At 38.3% G+C, this 22,305-nt stretch overlaps 1 protein-coding gene across 2 annotated transcripts in view; it reads left to right on the top strand.

Annotated features, from left to right (window-relative positions):
• The window catches only part of GOPC (golgi associated PDZ and coiled-coil motif containing), a 29,299-nt gene continuing 6,994 nt past the window's right edge, over positions 1-22,305 (top strand). Inside the window, exons 1-4 of one of the 2 annotated variants that reach the window (XM_074819266.1) lie at positions 1-390; positions 15,556-15,720; positions 18,259-18,282; positions 21,916-22,091. In XM_074819266.1, the coding sequence (XP_074675367.1) occupies positions 97-390; positions 15,556-15,720; positions 18,259-18,282; positions 21,916-22,091 (659 nt within the window). In that variant the 5' untranslated portion in view covers positions 1-96. The remainder of the gene's footprint in view (positions 391-15,555; positions 15,721-18,258; positions 18,283-21,915; positions 22,092-22,305) is intronic. The other variant, XM_074819267.1, reaches the window with a different exon arrangement.

Raw genomic sequence — 22,305 nt, forward strand, 5'->3', positions numbered from 1 at the left:
GGCGGGGGGCGCGGGCCCTGCCCTGCCCTGCCCAGGGGGCCGGGGCGTTCGAGGGGAGGGGGCGGCGGCGGCGGCAGCGGCAGCAGCAGCAGCAGCATGTCGGTGGCGGGCGGCGGTTCCTGCGGGCCGGGCGCCGCGGCCTGCGGCGGGGGCGCGGCCGGCTCGGCCTCGGCGGCGGGCGGCGGGGTGTCCATGTTCCGCTGGCTGGAGGTGCTGGAGAAAGAGTTTGATAAGGCCTTCGTGGACGTGGACCTGCTGCTGGGAGAGATCGACCCCGACCAGGCCGACATCACCTACGAGGGGCGGCAGAAGATGACCAGCCTCAGCTCCTGCTTCGCCCAGCTCTGCCACAAGGCGCAGACCGTGTCCCAGATCAACCACAAGCTGGAGGTGAGGGCAGGGGGGCGCTGAGAAGGCCCCCGGGGGCCGCTGCTCCGAGGTGGGGGGCGGTGGGCTTCTGCCGCCGGGGTCGTGCTGGGCTGGTGGCGCCGCGCCCCGCGGGGAGGTGGCGGGCGGGGACCGTGCCCGGCCCGTGGCGGCGGCAGCGAGAGCCCCTCCTGCGCCCCGCGGCTGCTGGGCGCCGTGCTGGACGCGGCTGGGGAGGGTTAACCCGGCCCCGCGTTTTGGGGGGCGGTGTGCAGCCCCGCGGGATTCGGGCCTGGCCGTGCCGGTCCTCTGGTTTTGGTTATTACAGCGTGGGCATGAAGCGGTGCCTGCCAAAAAAGGTCCTCTTTGATGTTGAAAGCAGCAGTCTTGAGCAACGGATGCCGCTGACTGGTCTTCTGTTTGTGTTAAGTCCCTAGTGAATTCAGAAGCCTTCTGAAAACCGGGCAAAGACGTATGATCGAGATGCTTAAAGCTTATAGTCAGTAGTCAAAATGAGGGCGTTACTCCTGCTTATAAGTAAATGAAAAAGAAAAATGGATTGGGGGAGGGCTTTGACAGGTCCTCTTGTCCTGTCATACTCCAAGGCAGATCAAATGCCAAGCTTAGTGTCAGAAAATTAATGTCAGAGATTGCACATTCTATGAGGAGAATAATAACTGTCCTTACTGTTGGAAAGTTTTCTTCATGCCTAATCCAGAATTTTAGTCAGGGTGGGAGGAAAGAAGCATCAGCTGGAGCCAGGCTGGCTGGTGCTGATGTTGCTTGAGAGGCAGGGCTGCAGGTCCTGTGATTTGTGCAAGAACTAAAGTCCTCTGGCAGGAGATTCTGGGGAATGTTACAGTCATGATGTGTCTTCCCTCAGTTAGCTTTTCCTTGGGCTAAACCCCTCCAATTTCTTCAGTACCTCTTGTAGGCCATGCTTTTTAGGGTTGTATTACTTGTTTTACTAACTTTTAAATCTATGGGAGTAAGGGGAAAAACTTCTTCAAAACCATGAAGGTACATGCTTTGTAAGAGCTTCAGTAGACAAACCGCAGAATTCAGTTCTTTCAGTCCTTTGTGTTATACTTAGTATAATAAAGGAATTTAAGAGCCTTCAAACAGTAACCTGCTCTTCTGAAGGTCTGCCTTGTAGTAAGAAGCAAAGTAAATTGGCTTTGGTTTTAATCAGGCTTCTTCCTGGTATGAAGACATTGTTATGCAAAATAATCCATAGAGTTTAGCAGAGGAACAGGATATTTCAGAGTAGAACAAAGACCTCATTAAACAAGGAGCTTTTTTCGTTGCAGTCTTTATTGCACCAGAATACTTACTGTAGCGATGCTTATGGTATTCTTTGTGTTTATATTGCTATGCTGTTATATACATTTTAGTATTGGATATGTATCTATACTAATTGTATAGGTGTAGTAAAGTAAGATTTATGAGTTTATAGTAGACAATCAGTATTTATTGCATATTACACAGGGGTGGTGGGTGTTGTGTACAGACTTGTAAAACAGATGAGTTTTCAGGTTATTTTAAGAGAATGAGTTGATGCTTGGTAAATATTTCTTTGAAAAGTTGTTTCAAGCTTAAATATTTTGAAAGGAAGTGATAAAACTCAGATCCTGAAAGGTATTTTGGTATCTAATTAAAGTCATTGGGGGCACTTGATTAACTGAAGATCTGTGCCTCAGTCTCAAATGAGTTGAAGAGCAAAGGAGCACAGCTAGTAGTTGTAATGGCATAATTATTGTATATGTCTAAGAGCATGAAGTAATTGTTTGATAAAATGATACTGAGAATCCAGAGTGCTTGCTTTAGAAGTGAATAAAAAGTCTTTTATTTTGTGAAATATTTTTATTACTGATACTAGTGTTAGACCTCATACCTATAAAGGAGTTTTTATCTTTCAAACAGACCGTTAGAAGGTTATAGTATTGTCTTGAAGGTTGTTAATTATAGGGCCTCATGATTATCAGTCATAAACTTGAAATGAAAACTGCCATTTAAAGTCTCCAAAAGATGGAGCTGCTCTGTTGAGAACGAGTGTTTTGTCTTTTTATGTGCACAAATGTCTAATCAAAAGCCTCTTTCCAAAATGTAGAATACAGTTACATATTTTGAAAGAAGTCACTGACATTAATACTGGAGTTTAGGATGCGATCAGTGGATTTACTCTTTTTTTATAATGCAAGTTACTGTATTCCATATAATTTTTAAAATTGCAGTCATTTCTTAATAGCTTACAGTTGTAACTTTATAGTGTTTGTAGATTTTAATACAAAGCTTTCATCACACTCATAAAAGTCATTAGTCATAGTTTACTTAGGTACAAACACTTATTCAAGCTGGTAAGTTAAATCCATCTTCAGAAATATGCCTTTATTTGGCTTAAAATAATACTTTGACTGAATGTGTCAGTGACTGTTAAAAGACTTTACTTCTGCAGCTGCATTTGCCTGCTGTTGCCTTACTAAATGAGGGATATTATTTCCTAAAGGAAAATCAAATTAATAATAAAAAAATTATGAATATCATTCTGTTGTTTGTGGGTTCCATTTTCTTGACCAGAATTGTCGGGTCTTATTATAATATTACAGACAAGAATAAAGAAATGTGGGTCAGACTTTGTTTCATCAACTTTATCAGCATTCTCTGATTGATACAATTGCTTTTAAGAGACACAGCGTAGCTGGTTTGGTGGATGGAAGCACCTACTATAGGAGGCAAAAAATGTTTTGGCATTTTTGGTGTATACCTACTGTTAGAGAGATGAGTCTAGGTAAAATATTGTATGAGGGATGTTTCTGAACAGTGAAAGAAGTATTCCAGGAAGATGGTAGCTTCCAAAGAGGGAGTTATATGTTGGCAGTTCAGGAGTAAGTTATTTTTAGAAGGAACCTGAAGGTATGCAGATGCACAGTGGATGTATGCAGGTAAATTTACTTGTGCTTTAAGGGTAGTGAAAGGTTATGAATATACTGCTGTGCTAATAACATTTGCAGTCCTAAATTAAACTAATTAAACAAAAGGGGGGGAGGAATTGTTTTCATATTTTTCCTGCTGGTCACAGTAGGACAGAGTTGAATTAAGTAGCTTGTCAAAGAGTAAAAAGTGTTTCGTGATAGAAGCCACCATCTTCTCTGAGATCAGCTTCACTTCAGTATGAACAAATGAAGAAGTATATCTTGATGGAGACAGTAAGGGCCTAAGGCTGTTAGAACAAAAGGAGACGACAGACATTTTAAAGGAGATTTTTTTTGTGATGCTCTGTCTCTCAGAAAACATTATAAATCATCAGATGTGGGCTGGCAGTCAGTGTGTAAGATTTCAGTAGATTTTTAATTGAGAGGAAGTTCATAGGACTTGTTTTTCCTGTTTGACTGTCACTTGAGGTGAAAAAAATTACATGATGCCGATGTCTAAATGTCTGTTTCAAAAAATAAAAGTTCTGTATAGTGCAATTTTGTAGAAGTAAAAGAAGTAGGTCAATGTGCCAGTGAAGACTTCAACTCTTGGCACTTTGACTGCCAATCTGATTCTGTAATTTTAAATGAACAAGCTAGAAAGGAATGTCGGGTAGAGCACACACCCTGTATCTTGGCGGCTGTGTTAAGCCAATGTACATGCTAAAGTTAAGTGAAACGTTTAAGTATATGTCTAAGAAGTTAATCGCTTATGTAGTTTTATGTCTTCATGAACTTGGAATCAGTCAGCAGGTTTAGAGGAACACGTTCCTATAGGCTGAATTCTTCTGTAAGTAACTTGTTAGTGCATCAGCTAAAGCATATGTAGTATTATGTAGGTAATCTGAAGATCCCTATAAAAGAACCCCAGCAAACTGAAAGCCAGAAAACCTAAATGTAGGTGGCTTTCTGTGCATGGTGACTTCTCATACAGCGTGCAAGTCCGTCTTAGGGAGCACACTGTAGAATTGGAGTCCTGCTTTGTTTGGCAGTACTTTTTAAACCAGTGTAGGACCATACACCTTCCTATGAGAGTCTGTTTGGATTTTTTTCCCCTCTCTCCTTTGTCTTGTAGTGAGAAATGCACCTGTTGAAGACCAAGATATTTTTTTGCCTTGTGGCAGATGTGTCTATAAAACTGGGAGCATAGTTGCAATAACTTCATAAGAAAAGTAAATTGTTTAATTTTTTCAAATGTCGTAAAATTTTCCAGAATTTACTGAGATACTATTTTATTAATTGCACTTTTAACTGAATACTTTTTCTCTTTTGGAATAGAAATCTATTGGTAATAGATAGAACGTGGCCTTTTGGAAAATCAATTGAATAAGATTTGATGCAGCTAATTTTATATCCTAAAATGTGAGCAGTTTTCAGATATTTGGGGAGTAGAAGTACAAGTTTGCATAAATTTTCCAGTTGGCTTATAGACTAAATTGTCATTAGCTTGATACATATGACTTCTCTCAAAGTAATTACACCCTTTTTAAAGGGGTCACCTATACTTATTTCATATTTTCCTGTATCAGAAGTTCTGAAATTCTATACGAGTTCAACTAGCTTACTTTAGTTTCAGTCGGTATGTAGTACAGTGTTTTCCTTTTCTCTGCCTCATTTGTTGGGAGTTGCCAAAGAGTAAGTGATAGGGAACCAGTATTTTAGTTTATATTTCTTAGTTTTATTTACTGAATTATTTAGCAGCTAATATGACTTTCAAAATAATGGCAATAATAAAACTACCGTTATGACTTCTAAAAATGGATTTGTGTCATCTTAATAAACAACTAAAAGCATGGGCAACCTGAAAAAAAAAGTCTTTGTGACGCAGACAGAAATTTGGCACTGGCAGAAAAGTGTATAAGCAGTGATTTTAAAAAAAATACATAGTTTGTGCTTCTGTACGTCCAAACAGAACTGTACAGTCAAATACAAAATAAAACAGTGGCAAGAAACAGTATGTAAAGCAAAGTGGAAACAATAATAGGTTGCTGCAGTAACAGGTATTTCGATGATAGAGTTGAAAAAGATCCGTGACTGGCATATAAATGTTGATTGATGTATATACATTTATGTGAATGAAAACAAAATTTTTAAGATGCTTTACATATATTATTATTATGCTATCTTTTAATTGTTGGGAGGAAAAGTGTGCAAATAATTACATATCCAGAATGGTCTTCAGCAGAGAAGATATAAAAGTATGAATGTTTTGCATCTTTTTAATTTGCTGACCAGTCTCCTGAATGGTTTGTCAGGACTAGAATGGAATCTGAGAAATGGAGCAATTCATTTGTAGATGTCTCATGTACTTTGTATTCTGTATGGAACATATTAAAGGTGGACTACATTAGTTTATGAGTCATTTGTGTGTTCAGTTTCATACACTGCATTTTTACTAAGACCACCTACATAGCTACACTATTGTAGGGTTTATTTAGGGAGTCAGTAGTCATAAATTTTGTCATTCATCTTATTAGCCACATGATAAAGACCATTTTGCTAAATTTAAAGCTTTAACTAAAAACTGACATCACATAGGTCCTTTTTGAGGTCACAATAATAATGAAATAAAGGGTTTTAATTTCATTTAAAAATTTGTAAGTACAGTCCTCAAATAGTTTCTTGAAACAGGCTAGTCATTTTCTTCATTGACAAGTGGTAAGCATTCTTCAGTTGTGTTGAAATCCAGGTTTTTTTATCAACAAAAATTATGGTTCCCAAGTGTATCGTTTATTCAGAAACTCGCATTTTGTACAGTGCTGTCACATTGTTTAGTTTTGCAAGGAGCGCAGTGAGATTAATAGGGCTCTGATCTGTTTCATGGTTTCTCATTCAAACCAGTCCATTAAACTTAATAGGGTTGTCTGCAAAATTGCAGCAGATGCTGCTTAATGGGCAGGAAGAATCAAATAGTCAAGACTGAGGAAAGTTAGAGTGTTCTTGTCTTTTGGAGAGCTGTAGTCCAAGCAGTGAAGTGACACTGGTGAGATAATGGAGACGATCCTTTCTTCCAGCAATTAGAGAAACATATACTTAAGAGTTTTGCATACTTCACATCTAGGGGCTGATGCCAAAGGTAGGGGTCCCCGTGAAAACTTAGTAGTATGTGGACTGCCCAGTTCATAACTGTGCACCACAGGCTTTTTTGTTGTTGAAGCAACACCACTCTTGTATCTGGTGTCTGTGAGTATGTTTAGGCCTCAGGCTGTAGGAGCCACAGCTGTCACATCCTGAAGAATTGTTTTCTATCCTGTAGTTGTGTAATGTTATGGGAACACTTAGGAATAATGATTTCATTGTTTGTAAAGCATAATTAGGGTTTTTTTTAACCTACTTTTGCCTTTAAGTGATATTTCTGGCTTTAAAAAAATGCCCCCAAAATGTAATGTTAAACAAATATGCTAGTGTTGTATCTTAATATTGATGTTGCTTTTTTTGCATATACTGGGGCAGAAGCCACAGAGTAATTGCACCATTGTAGTATGCTCTGGTGTGTTTCATGATCCTAGATCCTTCAGCCTTTAAATCAGAATGTTAATAGTCCCTATCAGGAGTAAATGTTAAGTACCTAAACACATATGTTGGTAAAATTTCTGGAATCTAGCATGAATTACACAAGGACATACTGCTGAAGAAGTAAAAACACCTCATATACTTCATTTGTCTATGAATTTTGGCTTGATGCTATGGCAAGATTCATAGGGACCTCTCTTGTAAAATTAAAAAAATATCTATTTTTTTAATATATATGTATATTATATATAAAATATATATATAAATATATACATACCGTAGGTGTGTTATTTGGAACAGAAGCAATGGAGCTTGTGAAATCTCACTTCCTACTGATTTGTGGGGAATGATTTGTCCTAATGCAAATGTCAAGCACTTTCTCAAGTCACTAAGACCTTCCAGTTCAGGAACCCGCAGTTCTCTCCCATGATCAGTGAGTTTCCACGCCACAGTGTCCTTGGCTTTTTCACTTACCTATGGTTTTGGTTGGTTGGCTGGACAAGAGGCAGCAGCCCAGTCCCTAGCTCCACGCTGTGCATGTGGTGTCTAGCCGTGTCTCTGGGTGGATTAAACAAACTAGCTAAAGTCTCACTCTTCCCACTTTTCCCTCCGTGAGGGCACTAATCCATCACTCTCTCCTACTGAGCAGCTGTTTTGCACAAAACTTGTCTGTTGTAGGAACTTTAATCCTACACACCTTTACCCCTCTAATGGATTTGTTTGAATCTCAAAAATGGATTCAATTCAAATCATCAGGGAGGGAAGGTGAAATAGGGAGAAATGTACACATACAGATAAAATAGTACTAGACTGCCTTGTTTATGAAACTAAGATAGAAATAATGAAATGGTACCAGTTTTTGTGGGTTTTTGTTATTGCTAGTCTCTTTGTGTTGGATGTTTCTTGAAGTCCTAGCTGCTGGCATCTAGAGATAATATGGTGGAAAAAAATCATGTTTCATTTAAAAAAGACAGTTTTCAGACCTTTATAAGTTTAGAAGTCTCAGCGTGAGAATGAATTAGGTGTACCCTAAAGGCCTGAAATGAAAGGAAAATGAAAAAAATCTTTAAGGAAGGCATTTGATGAGTGCTTGGCTTATGACTTCTAGTCACTGGAGGCTGGTAAGATGATGGGTATTTTTGTATGTATTTAGCTTTCATTTGCTGAAAAATCTGTGTGTTTTCTAATATGTCCATTATGCTTAGTCTTTTTTTGAGCTAGAAATTGATACACTGAAAAGTGCCTCATTACAAGCCTTGAAAAGCATTCATTACACTTTGACATTGAGGGAATTCAGGTCGTCTTCTCATTTTTATTTGGTGTGGTGAATAATGGCACTGCCTTGTCCAAGGATTACTCAGACTTATGACCTAGCTTTCCAATTCAGTTTGACTCCATCTTGAGTCCTCATGTCTGGGCAATGGATAAGTATTAAATATATTTTCATAGCTGTTAGCTCAAATAAAAATCTTGTCTGTACTGCAGAAATTATTGGAATGATGGCTCAGAAAACGAAAAAGCTTTTCCCAAAGCTAAAAGCATTGTCATTATTTTATCTGACAATGCCATCTCTCTGCCCCCCACCCCCCTGCAACTGGTTTCTCTTTCAGTAGTGAGAGGTAGATTGTTTCCTGTTAACATGGTATGTTACTCACCATGGTCCCACTTACTGAAGTTTTCTTAGTCTCTGTGTGCTCCCTCTGATGCTTTGAAACTTGGAGGTCGTGATACTGCCATCTTCTAATGCCTCAATCAAGCAGTGATGGTTATGAGAAATGGTAACTTGTGGTTTTAGCATGCCATCTGTCTACTTCCTGTTGTGTGGTTCTATACACAAATATGTCTGTACTTCTTTGTCATGTTACATTTATTCATCGTTTCCTTCACATATTTACATTGTAAGTTGTTCAGGGCAAAGTCCACATTTTTATTCTTTTACTATGTACAAACTTAGCATAGGATCTTTGAGTATGGCTCTGAGATCTTATAGAAATAAATTATTTTTGGTTAGTTAGTCTATTGATCACTTTTGTATGAAAAATGTATGGGTCGATGAATGAATTTTTTTTTTTTCTGAGAGTTCAGATCATTGTATGAAAAAAATTATATGATAGGATATAAAATAATTGGAGGAGACCTCTGATATTTTGTTCTAAGGCTCCTAATGAAAAACACTAGTTAAGACTTTAAGAACTCCATGACTGTAAATGCAGTCAATCCCAGCATTTAAGCTGACATTTATTATATTGCCATCTTAAAATACATATTTAGCATAAGATTGTTTATAACAAACAGAGCTTTTTGGTAACTCATAACTACTTGAACAGGAAATAAGAACTGTTGATTAAAAATAGAAGGACATTGTGTCTGGACTGTTTTGCCTAGAGATTTTTTTTTTTTTTAATTTTTGCAATAATTTTCAATGGTCTGTGGAATAAGTATTTGTCTGTTGCTTAATGCCATGATTTATTTACTTTTATCTCCCATGGGGAAAAAAAAAAAAGTAATTTGTAAATTCTTGGGTTATTTCAGTTGAATTTTGGTTTTAATTTTCATAGGTGTAATCTCTGAAATACAAAATACCTGGTAAATGGCAAAATCTGACCAAAAATTGAGTAAATATTTAGTTCTTCAAAACTATTCTTCAGGTATCATCTGTGTGTTAGACTGTTTGGCAGATAAATACTGAGTTTTACTATTTGATTAATTGGACTAAGCTCTGTAATTTACTTGAATTGTAGACTTTTATTTAGAGTTCAGAGAGCTTGATTACAGACCAGTGTCATGATAATATGAAGCAGTAGCTCTTTCTGAAATAGCATGTGTTTACTGGTACTCTGTGGAAGAAAAGAAAAAACAGACTTACAGAATTACTTTTTCTCCCCCCAGCCCAGGCAGATTAGATCAGTCTTAAAGATTGGTTTAGTTTTTTATTCAGAACCATGAAGAGAAAAAAGGTAAGAAACCAAGGAGTCTGTCTTCTATAGTTGACAGTGTATGGGTTCTAATGGAGACAGTAAATGCAAAGAAATTAACAGTAATGTGTCTAGTAATTACTGATAAATTGGGGAACAAGCTTGAATGACGTATTTAGAAAAATAAGTGATTCTGTCAGTAATGCTGTTCTTTTTTTCTTAGTCTTCTCCATGCTGACTCCTTTACGAAACCTCTCTTGAGTTCTCAGTCAGCAGCCAGTGTTGAGCTGAAGCATTTCTCAGAACACTTCAGGAAAAGTTAGTAATTGTGGTCCATGTTGGGAAAAGTGGATCATTGAAACAAGAGGCCTGACTTCCTTTAATAAAGAAGAAACTTGGTTATTTTCTGGTTGTTTTCAGTAAGCTTTGGCTTCCGTTGTAAGGCCCATACCAGGCACTTCCCATTGCCATGGGCACTGAATTCCAGTTACAGATCTTGGTCAGAGAAAAGTATCCAAGACTTCAGTGAGTCAGAGACAAATGAGCATATCTCAAAAGGCATTGACCTTGCCAACATGTGTCAGAGTAAAAGGAAAGAAGAGCTGTGCAAATTCCGTCTTTCTTGTGTCCTGCTTGATTCAAGTAGGACTAGATGTATGTTTTCATGATTAAATTGTACTTCCAGGAGCCATAGTTCAGTCCTGATACTCTGTGTTGCCTGGGGCATAGACTCACAAATGAGTTGGAGAGAAAGTAAGGTGTTACCTTGCAGTATGATACTTGCTAATGTGTGTACCTTGCAGTATGATACTTGCTAATGTGTGATAATTTCTGATCTGCACAGTGGTATACTGCCCTAAATACAGAAGAGTTCCTCTTTTGACTGAATCAGCAAGTTATTGTTAAAGATGTTATGAAAGTAAACCTACTACCTTCTCTTCAACCTCTGCCCCTATTGTTCCCCAGTTAAAGTTTCTGTTCTGTATTTGTTGTTTGGTAGCTCTCTCTCCTAACTATCACAGAATCATCTAGGTTGGAAAGGACCTTGAAGATCATCTAGTCCAACCATTAACCTAACACTGACAGTTCCCAACTACACCATATCCCTCAGCGCTATATCAATCCCACTCTTAAACACCTCCAGGGATGGGGACTCCACCACCTCTCTGGGCAGCCCATTCCAACGCCTAACAACCCGTTCTGTAAAGAAATGCTTCCTAATATCCAGTCTAAACCTTCCCTGGTGCAACTTGAGGCCATTCCCTCTTGTCTTATCGCTTGTTACTTGGTTAAAGAGGCTCATCCCCAGCTCTCTGCAACCTCCTTTCAGGTAGTTGTAGAGGGCGATGAGGTCTCGCCTCAGCCTCCTCTTCTCCAGACTAAACAACCCCAGTTCCCTCAGATGCTCCTCGTACGACATGTGCTCCAGACCCTTCACCAGCTTTGTTGCCCTTCTCTGGACACGCTCGAGTAATTCAATGTCCTTTTTGTAGTGAGGGGCCCAAAACTGAACACAGTCATCGAGGTGCGACCTCACCAGTGCCGAGTACAGGGGTAAGATCACTTCCCTGTCCCTGCTGGCCACGCTATTTCTGATACAAGCCAGCATACCATTGGCCTTCTTGGCCACCTGAGCACACTGCTGGCTCATGTTCAGCTGGCTGTCAATCAACACCCCCAGGTGTTGCCATTCCTTCCAAAAGCACCATTCACTGTACGAGGCAGGGGTTCTACAGAAGAAGATAATGCCAGATATTTTAATTATAATGTTTCAATTTGCATACGCACAACAAGGTTAAATTAATGTTGCACAAGCAACTGTACCAATCCTTTAACTGGTAGCTTTTTGGATGTACTTTCCAACAAGACTGTCGAACGACAGAGGGCACGTATTTTGAAGGTCACCTGCGACTGTTCTACAATTTGTGGAGAAGCCAGTTGGGGCAGAAGTAACGAACACTCAAACATGGGAGACCACTGAGCTTCATAGTTTGGCTGGATGTCTGGGCCCAAAGAGTGGTGGTGAACGGAGTTAAATCCGGTTGGTGGCCGGTCACGAGTGGTGTCCCCCAGGGCTCGGTTTTGGGGCCACTCCTGTTTAACATCTTTATTGATGATCTAGACGAGGGGATCGAGTGCAGCATCAGTAAGTTTGCAGATGACACCAAGTTGGGTGGGAATGTTGATCTGCTCGAGGGTAGGGAGGCTCTGCAGAGAGATCTGGACAGGCTGGAGCGATGGGCTAAGGCCAACTGTATGAGCTTCAATAAGGCCAAATGCCGGGTGCTGCACTTTGGCCACAACAACCCCCAGCAGCGCTACAGGCTTGGGGAGGAGTGGCTGGAGAGCTGCCAGTCAGAGAGGGACCTGGGGGTGTTGATTGACAGCCAGCTGAACATGAGCCAGCAGTGTGCCCAGGTGGCCAAGAAGGCCAATGGTATCCTGGCTTGTATCAGAAATAGCGTGGCCAGCAGGGACAGGGAAGTGATCTTGCCCCTGTACTCGGCACTGGTGAGGTCGCACCTCGATGACTGTGTTCAGTTTTGGGCCCCTCACTACAAAAAGGACATTGAATTACTCGAGCGTGTCCAGAGAAGGGCAACGAAGCTGGTGCAGGGTCTGGAGCACAGGTCGTACGAGGAGCGTCTGAGGGAACTGGGGTTGTTCAGTCTGGAGAAGAGGAGGCTGAGGCGAGACCTCATCGCGCTCTACAACTACCTGAAAGGAGGTTGCAGAGAGCTGGGGATGAGTCTCTTTAACCAAGTAACAAGCGGTAAGACAAGAGGGAATGGCCTCAAGTTGCACCAGGGAAGGTTTAGACTGGATATTAGGAAGCATTTCTCTACAGAACGGGTTGTTAGGCGTTGGAATGGGCTGCCCAGAGAGGTGGTGGAGTCCCCATCCCTGGAGGTGTTTAAGAGTGGGATTGATATAGCGCTGAGGGATATGGTGTAGTTGGGAACTGTCAGTGTTAGGTTAATGGCTGGACTAGATGATCTTCAAGGTCTTTTCCAACCTTGGTGATTCTGTGATTCTGTGACCTGCTCAAGTGCGTCCAGAGGAGGCCGCGAAGATGGGGGCTGGAGCATCTCCACTGTGAGGACAGGCTGAGAGAGTTGGGGTGGTTCAGCCTGGAGAAGAGAAGCCTCTGTGGAGACCTTATAGCAGCCTTCCAGTACGTAAAGGGGGCCCACAGGAAAGCGGGGAGGACACTCTTGATCAGGGACTGTAGTGACAGGACGAGGTTTTTAACTGAAAGAGGGTATATTTAGATTATATATAAGGAAGACATTCTTTATTATGAGGGTGGTGAGACACTGGAACAGGTTGCCCAGAGAGGTTGTGGCTGCCCCCTTCCTGGAAGTGTTCCAAGACCAGGTTGGACAGAGCTTTGAGAAACCTGGTCTAGTGGAATGTGTCCCTGCTCATGGGGTTGGATCTAGATGATCTTTAAGGTCCGTTTCAACCCAAACCATTCTATGATTCTATGAAATAATATAAAGATTTGTCAGCCTTCATAGAATTAGATCACAAGATTTGAAACCAGCTTACTGTGTTTGCTTTTTGGTGTGACTAATCTATCTGCATCTGTTCCTTGGGATAGATATATGACTTCTCATAATGTGTAAAGAGATTACTTCCAGTATGTGTGTTCATACCGTTTCTGGTTTTGCGCTCTTTATTAAAACAGCAGGATATGAATTTAAATCCTAGGTCATATGCAGAGTGCTATTTTTTTATTATGAGTTTAACAGTCTCTTTGTGATCCCTTTGGAGTATCGTTCATGTCACAAAACTGGTAGCCATCATTCTCGCTGCTTTGTAATTTGCACAGGGAAATAACTTCTTCTTTTTCCCCCCAGAACTCTGTTCTGTCCCTTATATGCCATTCTCTACTAGGTGAGGCTGGACAATATTAAACCAGTGTAATTTATCTGTTCTGCCACTTTCTGCTTCTCCAGGCATTTTTTGAATTAGAATGGATGAATGTTTGCGTGTGTGTATAAAAAAAGCAATAAAAGTCAGCATGTCAGCTGTTAGTACTTGTTTAAAAGAGGAAGGTATTAGTGGTCTTTTTTTAAAGTGGAAGTAATGTAGTTATACATTATGTAATAATAATAACAATAAATAATAATAAAGTAGAAGTAATATTTTACATTATGTGAAATTGTGACTGGGTCAAACTGTGCCTTCATTGTTAAGGTCTTAGTTATCTGCTCTATACTATATCATCACCTCTTACGCTGGTGATATTTTCTTTTGCTACTTTAATTCAGGTGTGTGTCTTGCTTTTGTTTGAGGGTAGGTCATCCATAGCAGAGACTTTAGCAGTGGCTGGTCATTGGGGAGAACAGTGGAGTTTTGTATCTCATTTAGCTAAAGTTATATGGCTTTGTAGTATTTTAAATGTCATCTTACTGTAGAAGGCAGTTTCTTCTTTAGAGTTCTGCAAGGGTTTACAAATTATTCAAGTTTTTTGTCATTCTGGCAGGTGGCGGGTGGAAATGCATGCAGCCCCACTCCTTGCCAAAAAGTAGATGTTAACCTGATCTGTTGAGGCTCCATCTAAGTGGACGGGGAGAGGTGATTCTGCGCAATTCTGGGGAGTCCAGTCTGAAAGTAGCAGAGCTCATGGGCAGGGCATCTCCCACCCTCCAGTCCTGGAGATGTGGGGCGAGAGGGCAGAACCAGAGCAAGCTGGTGATTGGCTTGACCCATCTCATCAAATTGCGCTCTAATTTAGGAGCTCTGATTCACTTCTGGAAGAGCCTACTTATGTCTGAATTATGCTGGAAGTTTAAGGAGGCTGTCCATCTAAATTATGTACCTAAAGTTAGACTCAGTAAGTACTCCCCACTGATAGTGAAATCCTTCCTCCTTTTTTTTTTTTTTTTGAAACTAATACAGACATTCTAAAGCAGTGGTTTACGTAGTTGAATGGGGTGAGTGTTGGCTTGCAACTTGATATTCATTGTGAATTTGAACTTTGGTATAATGTTGTTAAAATATCTAAAATACCCTGCTGTAATGTGAGAGGTTTTTTTTAACAATTAGTGGATTTTCCATTTTGCTCTTTAGTTCCAAATTTTGGAAGAAAAATATACTCTGGGAATTCACCTGGAAATCCCTGGAGATCATAATCTGTGGGGTTTTTGGCAAATAGTAGCTTTAAAGCTTATGTAAATGTAGTTTATTTTATAAAATGCTACTTGAACTTAAGGTTAACAAGTAACTTGTTAATCATGTTAGAACTTGTTCTTTTATTCCAGATATAAACATGTAAACTGTATTTAAAATGTTTCAAAATCACTTTTTAAGGAGTTAGTAACTCTTCATGGTTTTCTAAAATTCATTTTAGGGGCATGTTAATTCACAGCTTCTGGTTTGCCTACCTCATTTACTATTTCAGTTAAGCTGTTGATAATAGACCAATTGTAAATTGGGTTATTTGATTTTAGCATTGCATTAATAATTGTCATTTTAGTTTGATTAGTATTTTTTCAGTAAGATTTAGCGTCACATGCCATTGTTTGCATGAGGAGAAACTCAGCTATTAATTAGTTTTGGCAGTATGGTTGTTTGATGCTGGGTCTGTGGGTGAATGAATTTTGTGGCATTTTGCGGATAAAAGCCTGCAAATGATCCAGTGCTTAAGTTAGGCTACAGAGGAATATGTGACAGCATGTACTCATCTGGATTACACCATGTACAGCAGATACGTAGTAACAAGTTCTGATGACCCTATTTAATCATTGCTCTAATTGCTGTGATGGTTTATATCTACACAGGCACAGTTAGTTGATCTGAAGTCTGAACTGACAGAAACGCAGGCAGAGAAAGCAGTATTGGAAAAGGAAGTGCATGATCAGCTTTTACAACTCCATGCTGTTCAACTTCAGCTACATGCCAAAACTGGTCAGAGTGTTGATTCTGGGGCTATTAAGGCAAAACTGGTAAGTATGGTAGTTTGAATGGAGGATTATATTATACTTTTTCATCTCCTGGGTGAAGTTCTTCCTTGGAAGGCACAAATAAGATCATTACAAATTTTCACATAAAAAAATGTTAGAGAGGGTTAACTTTTTAAATAGCATTTATGGTTGGTTGTTAGCAACCATTAAAAATATCATAAATAACATCAGAATAATGAATAAGAATTTAAGAAGTTGTTCTTACATAAAGTGTTTTTTAGTGGTTTCTGAAAGTAAAATAAAATATTTTGGTGTTTTTTAAAGTTTTTCTGGAGACAGAAGTTGAAAAGATAATAGTTTCCAATATATAAATGCAATCAAATCTTTATGTATCTTAAATAAGCCTAAAGTGAGGTAAGTATTGGTTTTATTGTAGTTACATTCTGATAAAAGTAAGAGTGGGATTGTTTTGCCAGAGAGAGGGTAGATGGCATCACAGTCCTCTCTCAATTGTCATTCTTTCTCTTTAAGAATGCTGCAGATGCGTCTATTGTGCTAGCCATTGCTACATGCAGCAGACTGTCATAAAAGAACTCAATAAACCACCGATAATTTTGTATGATATGTTTTTTAGAAGCTTAGACCTTTACAAAGCCCACCAAATAACTGATCTGTGCAATTAGTTGGCATTAACTGATAACCAGATTGTAGTCTGCCTTGTTAATAGCCACAACACAGATTCAGGTTCTAATACTAAAACTTTGTAAATTGCAAAATAAAGTAATCTTGTATAGACTGTGGTTTCTAACTGTTGGCATAAATCAAAGTCTATCTCTCTGGCTGTTTTTATAATTGCTTCACAGGTTGGTTACAAATACCTAGTCCCAACATACGTGGGACATGAGATTAGTCTTCTCTATTTTGTCCTGTTAATCAATGTGTAATAAAGCACAGTAATAGATTGTAAGGCTTAAAGGCTATCTAAGCGAATCACTGAGTAACAGGAGTAACCCAAATTCTTCCTGTTTCCAATCCAAAAGCTGTAACTGAATTAGAGATATTTTCCTAGGTCTAAATACTTGCATATTCAGTATAAGGGTAACATTTTCTGGATTGTGCGCACATAATTTGTTCTGTATTGAATTATAGCTTAAGCATGATGAAATTTATTTAGAGCTGTTAATAATTTTTATGGCTCTGTAAATAATCATTAGTTAAATATCACCAGCGTTTTGTAAGTGTTAGGCTGCAGGTTTACATGTAGCAAATCTTTTAAGCCAACACATACATCACTGTGAGTGATTTTGATCCCTAAATTTTATTTGTGAGGCGTAACTTCTGAGTGACAGAGAGTAATACTTTTAACCATTTTGTTTCTCCTTACCTTGTTATAAACAAATTCTAAAGATATATTAAATCTCCATGCTATTGACAGCAGTCTTTTTCCCACAGGTGACAAGAAATACTTTTTATTTGCATTGTTTTAGATTTTATCTGTGTTGAAATTGAATTATATTGACATCCTAGACTGATATTCTCTCCTTAATTCCATTTAGTTCCTCTTTTTTTATAAACATCAGGGCTAATCTTTTGAGTTTGCTTTACTTTGCCCTTAGGGATTTCATAGTTTTAATGGAGAGAAGCTCAGCTTTAAACTGTTTTAGATACAGAAAGCGATAAAGGTCTGGGAAGCTTAAACAAGCAAAACTGAGGCTGCTTATATGACAGTAAAATGGGAAGTCTGAGTTTTAGGTAAATAAAAACTGTCATGCTGACCTGGCAGTCAGAAAGCCTCTGAGGGCAAAGAAGGACTGTGTCAACAGAATATGGGATGGGGAAATAAAGTTCTGTACTAGTTAACTTCCTGCTTTCTTTGTTAACGACAACTGCTGCTCTTTTGTATGTAGACACTTAGCATAAATGTATACCCACAAACTGTAAAATTGTACATAGTGGCGAACTAAGAGATTTTTAAATGTTTGAGATTACTAAGCAGTTGATAACATCATGTAGTTCAGGCCAAATCCCTTTTTAGGAGTGGTATATCTGCTTAGTCCACGCACAATAACTCTTTCTTTGTGAGAGTATGAAGTTGCCTAGTTGAATTTTTTTTTTTTGACTTAGGTAGTTGATTTATCTTTTTTGCCACTTCTTTTGTGATATCCCCTTTGTTGATACATATTTTGTTATTCTTTCTGAAAGGGAAAAATGTATTACTTGTATAACAGATGTTATATTACAGAGTGTATTTTCTATGATACTTTCAAAACTACTTTCATGCATTTCACATTATCTTGCTATTCTCCATAAAGATTCTTGGTATTTTAGGAGAAAGTATTGTTTTCAATACTACAATAAGGTTAAATTTTTTAATAAGATTTGTAATTAAACTTTCATTGCAAAATACAAAAATTGCTGCTAAGTGCAATTATAGCAATGTGCTTGTTCTTTATGCCTTCTAATAAAATAAACAATCTGCTGGTAAATTTCTTTTGGAGTAAGTCATTTATGTTGTTGCATTTTCTTGAAGTTCCTATTGCTTGTTTCTCTAATTATGGAACTCTTTTCTTCTGCCTTAAGTCTGTCCTTTCTGTGGATGAAATGGTAAGTATGCTGATTGCCTTTTTTTTATGTTTAAGCAGTGCTTTTGTTTTGTGCAACAACTTATATATATGTTGACCTCAGAAACTGGCAAAACAGATCTGGCTTGTTCCTTCTTCCTGTCAGTTGTCAAGATGCTGTGTAAAAGATTTTCTTTGCATTTTAGTTTTTCTTTTCTAGTTTAGGTGCCCTCTTTCCTAAGTCTGTATGTGTTTTTATTTATTACTGTTACAGCTAATTTGGGATGATACCTGGCAACTTGACGTTCTGAAAGATTGTTCTGGCAGTATCTCAAAAAATACTAAGGTGTTACACAATTTCTAAAGCATAAACACTGTACACATCTATCAATGTAATATAAAATATTCTGTGTGCTGTATTTAAAAAAAATCCTGTCAACTTTTCTTTGTTTTCCCTTTTCTCAGTTCTTTTTATGAGCATGATTTAATATGATTTACTGGCTTATGTAACAGCCTGAAGCATTATAAAAACAATAATACATAGATAAGAAGAAAAAGTAAAGCAAAGTTAACTTTCATCTTTCGGTCTTTCACAATGATAAACTTGAAAGGTTTTTAAACAGCTTTTCCATTATTATTCTGTTATATACCTCATTAGCATTACTCGGTGTTTGCTCTTTGAAAAGCCACGGGATAGCTGGTAACTGTAAGCTTTGATCTTCAACATTGCAGTTGCATTTTTGGTTCTTTTTTTTTTTTTATATTACCAACAGAAAATATATATTTTTTTCTGTTTTACAGAACCTATGCAATGTGAACACTAGAAAGCATGAAACTATTCTGTAACTTCCTCAATTTTTTAAACATTTTTGAGACTTTTGTCACATCTCTCAACAGTGGTTCAAAACAAGACATGTTCTTTCAGTACATCTTCAGAGATTCTGTATCACAGACCTTTTAATTTTTTTTAATTCATGTGGTGATCAGTTGGAGACAGTCCAGAGAAGAATAGCTTCTGGGTGTAATGTTCCACCTCAGTCACAGAACAATAGTCATAGTAATGGAGAAAATGGGAAGAAAACAATTCTATGGAATTACATTGTTCCTTGTATTTTAGGCATAACATTTAAAATGCATGACTAAAAGTGATTCTACTTAGAAATGTAACATTTGAGTTTCTGTTTAAATAAATGACAAACCAAATTCAGAGAAAATTAATGGAAAATTTCGGTCTTGATGACAGTTTTTCAGCTGGGTACTTCATATAAATACACTAAAGTGTGCTATATGAAGTTTGCTAGTGTAATCAAATATCTTGGATCACTTCAGTAATTCACTTTTCCGGGGGAGGTTGGAATTCTCCTCCAACTTATATTTCAGATACATCAAGGAACTCGTGCATCTCTAAAGCTTTTTTCTGAACAGAAAACAGGACTGGTGCATTCTAACAAATTATTGGCAGAGATATTATGAACTTTTAGTTTATGACCTTTTATTCAGTAAATAGAGCATAAAAATATCCAGTGAGGAAGAAAATGGAGGTTTGGGTGTGAATAATGTACCTTCACATGTCTGTTGTAAATTCTAGTCTTTGTCTTTTTATATTTATCAAATAAAAGATGTTCTAAAAGTGAGTACGTTCACAAATGAGGGGTCTGTACTACATTGAGCACCTTGATGCAATATTGGCAATATGTACATAGCTAACATAAGTGTTACAGGAGCACTGTACCTGTATATGGACTCTCCAGCTACTGTAAAATGTGTGTTTTGTCTGAACTGTGACCCTTCTTACAGCTAAAGTTTGTGGCAGATGCAGTGCTGCATGTTGGCACTCCTGAATTCTTGTAATTGCCCTTTGGCTACTGGCAGTAGATGTGAATTATAATAGCCCAAGGCCATCATCATAATAGAGAGAATTGGTATAGTTTTAGAAACTCCTATTCTTGACATGTAGATTAGTCAAAATTCTTGATTTAGGAGTGATCCTGCAGTTCAAAAAGAGATTTGTTGAAGAGTCATCTCACAGGATAACCCCTAACCCAAAGGCCAGAGACCAGAAGTGGCTTTGTGTGATGTGTTTTCTAACGTGTATGGAGTCAAACCTAATATGAAACTGGGTCAGTATAGGAATTACAGGAAGCGAAATGCCAGCGCTTTTCAAGCAATCTTTGTGCTGCTACTCCTGAGCAGTATGCTGGACAGCTCGTGGCCAACATGTGCATGTGTGTGATGTACTCTATTCATCTAACCTGATAGAAGTATTTAATAGATGAGGGGGATAGTGGAGTCCATCAAATTCAAAGTTGACTTTCTGGCAAATAAGCTATAAATGCTTATATACGCTTATTGTGACAATACTTCTCTTTGGAGAGAATTTCTCAAATGTGTTAATATTGACCATATTCCTGGTTTTATATCCAGGCTTGGAATAGTCAAAAGCATATTCACAATTTGATAACGGATTTGTCTTGCCAGTTCTGTAAAATTTTGTTTCTGTCCTATTGCTTCTTTAGTAACACTTTCTGGTTTTATCTGTTTTAACGATGTAATTGGTACAAGTACAGAGAACAGCGTTTTCTAAGTACTGTAAGTGTCTTCCAAAATGCATTATGGTGAACTTAGTTTTTATTGCTATTTCAGTTGACAGATATTTTTGAAAGGAAACAGTAATAGATCTTGTGTCTCTTTCCTGGTTTGCAGTGGGGTTTTTCCCCCATTTTGCAGAAAGGATATAAAACGTAGTCAAACATGCTGCTCTTTAAGTAGATTTTGTAGAATAGTAATCTGAGCATACTGAAGTTCTTGTCACTTCAGTGCTCTGCGTATTAGAAAAGGTAGACTATGCATTTTCTGTACATTTGAGATGGAGCACTGTGGGAGTAATTTATATTTCCATAATTCCTTTTTCATTGAGGGGGAGTGGGGAAAGAGGGAAGATAGCTTGCTTTAAGTGTGGTTTTAGTGTGTGTTTTTTGTTTTAACAAAGCTATTTTGTACTAATTTATCTTTCAAGTTTCTCAGGGTGGGCATCTTCATGTGTAGAATCTCTGGCTTTATTTTTGTGATCTTCAGTCTCTAATTTGGAAATGTCCCTGGCTGGACATTTTTGGTTGTTTGCATGAAAATAATTGTCATTTTAAGGACATACGAACTTACAGAACATTTCCTTGACATCATATTAAAAATCATATTAAAATAGTTAAGGAATATTGTCAATTTGAAATATTTAGTGGTTTTATAGATACCTTTTTATTTTAAAGATAGTCTTTTCTTTCTTTGTATGACTCTCCTGTTTGAACACAGAAAAAAGTAAAGATGATACTCAGGTTACTTAGATTTTGCCACCCTTATGTCACAGGGAGAAGCACTGTTGCTAATTTTCTTCCATGGACTTTGAACCAGTATATGCATTTTGTGCTAAGGAGTTGTAAGCTGGATAAAAATCATGTCAGGAGCACAAAGTTGAATGCAAGGCTTCCTCTCCCTAGAGGGGAGTGTGCAAACCACTAGCTGCAGTGACAGTCCCTGCTTTCATTTTTTTTCCCTGCATGCGTGTCGTACGCAGGAGAGTAATTTCAGATTGTGTATGCAGAAACAGTTAAGTGCTCTTTCATTATTAACTTTGATAAAAGCTTTTCAATTATTTTTTTCTTTTTTTTTTTTTTTTGTAAAGGAGAGAGAACTTGAAGCTAACAAGAAGGAAAAAGTGAAAGAAGCTCAGCTGGAAGCTGAGGTGAAGTTGCTGAGGAAGGAAAATGAAGCACTTCGTAGACACATAGCTGTGCTTCAGGCTGAGGTTTATGGAGCAAGATTGGCAGCCAAGTATTTAGATAAGGAACTAGCTGGAAGGTATGTGAAGTTAATCCATGTCCCTTAGCATGAGATGTTTTTTGTTGTTGTTTTCTTCCTTTACATTCCCAGAGTCCAAAGTTAAGACTAAGTAGGAAGAGTCTCACATTTGGAGTTAACTGAACAAAAGGAAGAAACGAAAATCCCCACAGTTCTTGCACTAGTTACTGCGTGACTGCGTGCTGTAGCCAGGTGAAGGGTATGAGTTATATAT

Source organism: Strix aluco, chromosome 3, assembly GCF_031877795.1.
Source record: "Strix aluco isolate bStrAlu1 chromosome 3, bStrAlu1.hap1, whole genome shotgun sequence".
NCBI lineage: Eukaryota > Metazoa > Chordata > Aves > Strigiformes > Strigidae > Strix > Strix aluco.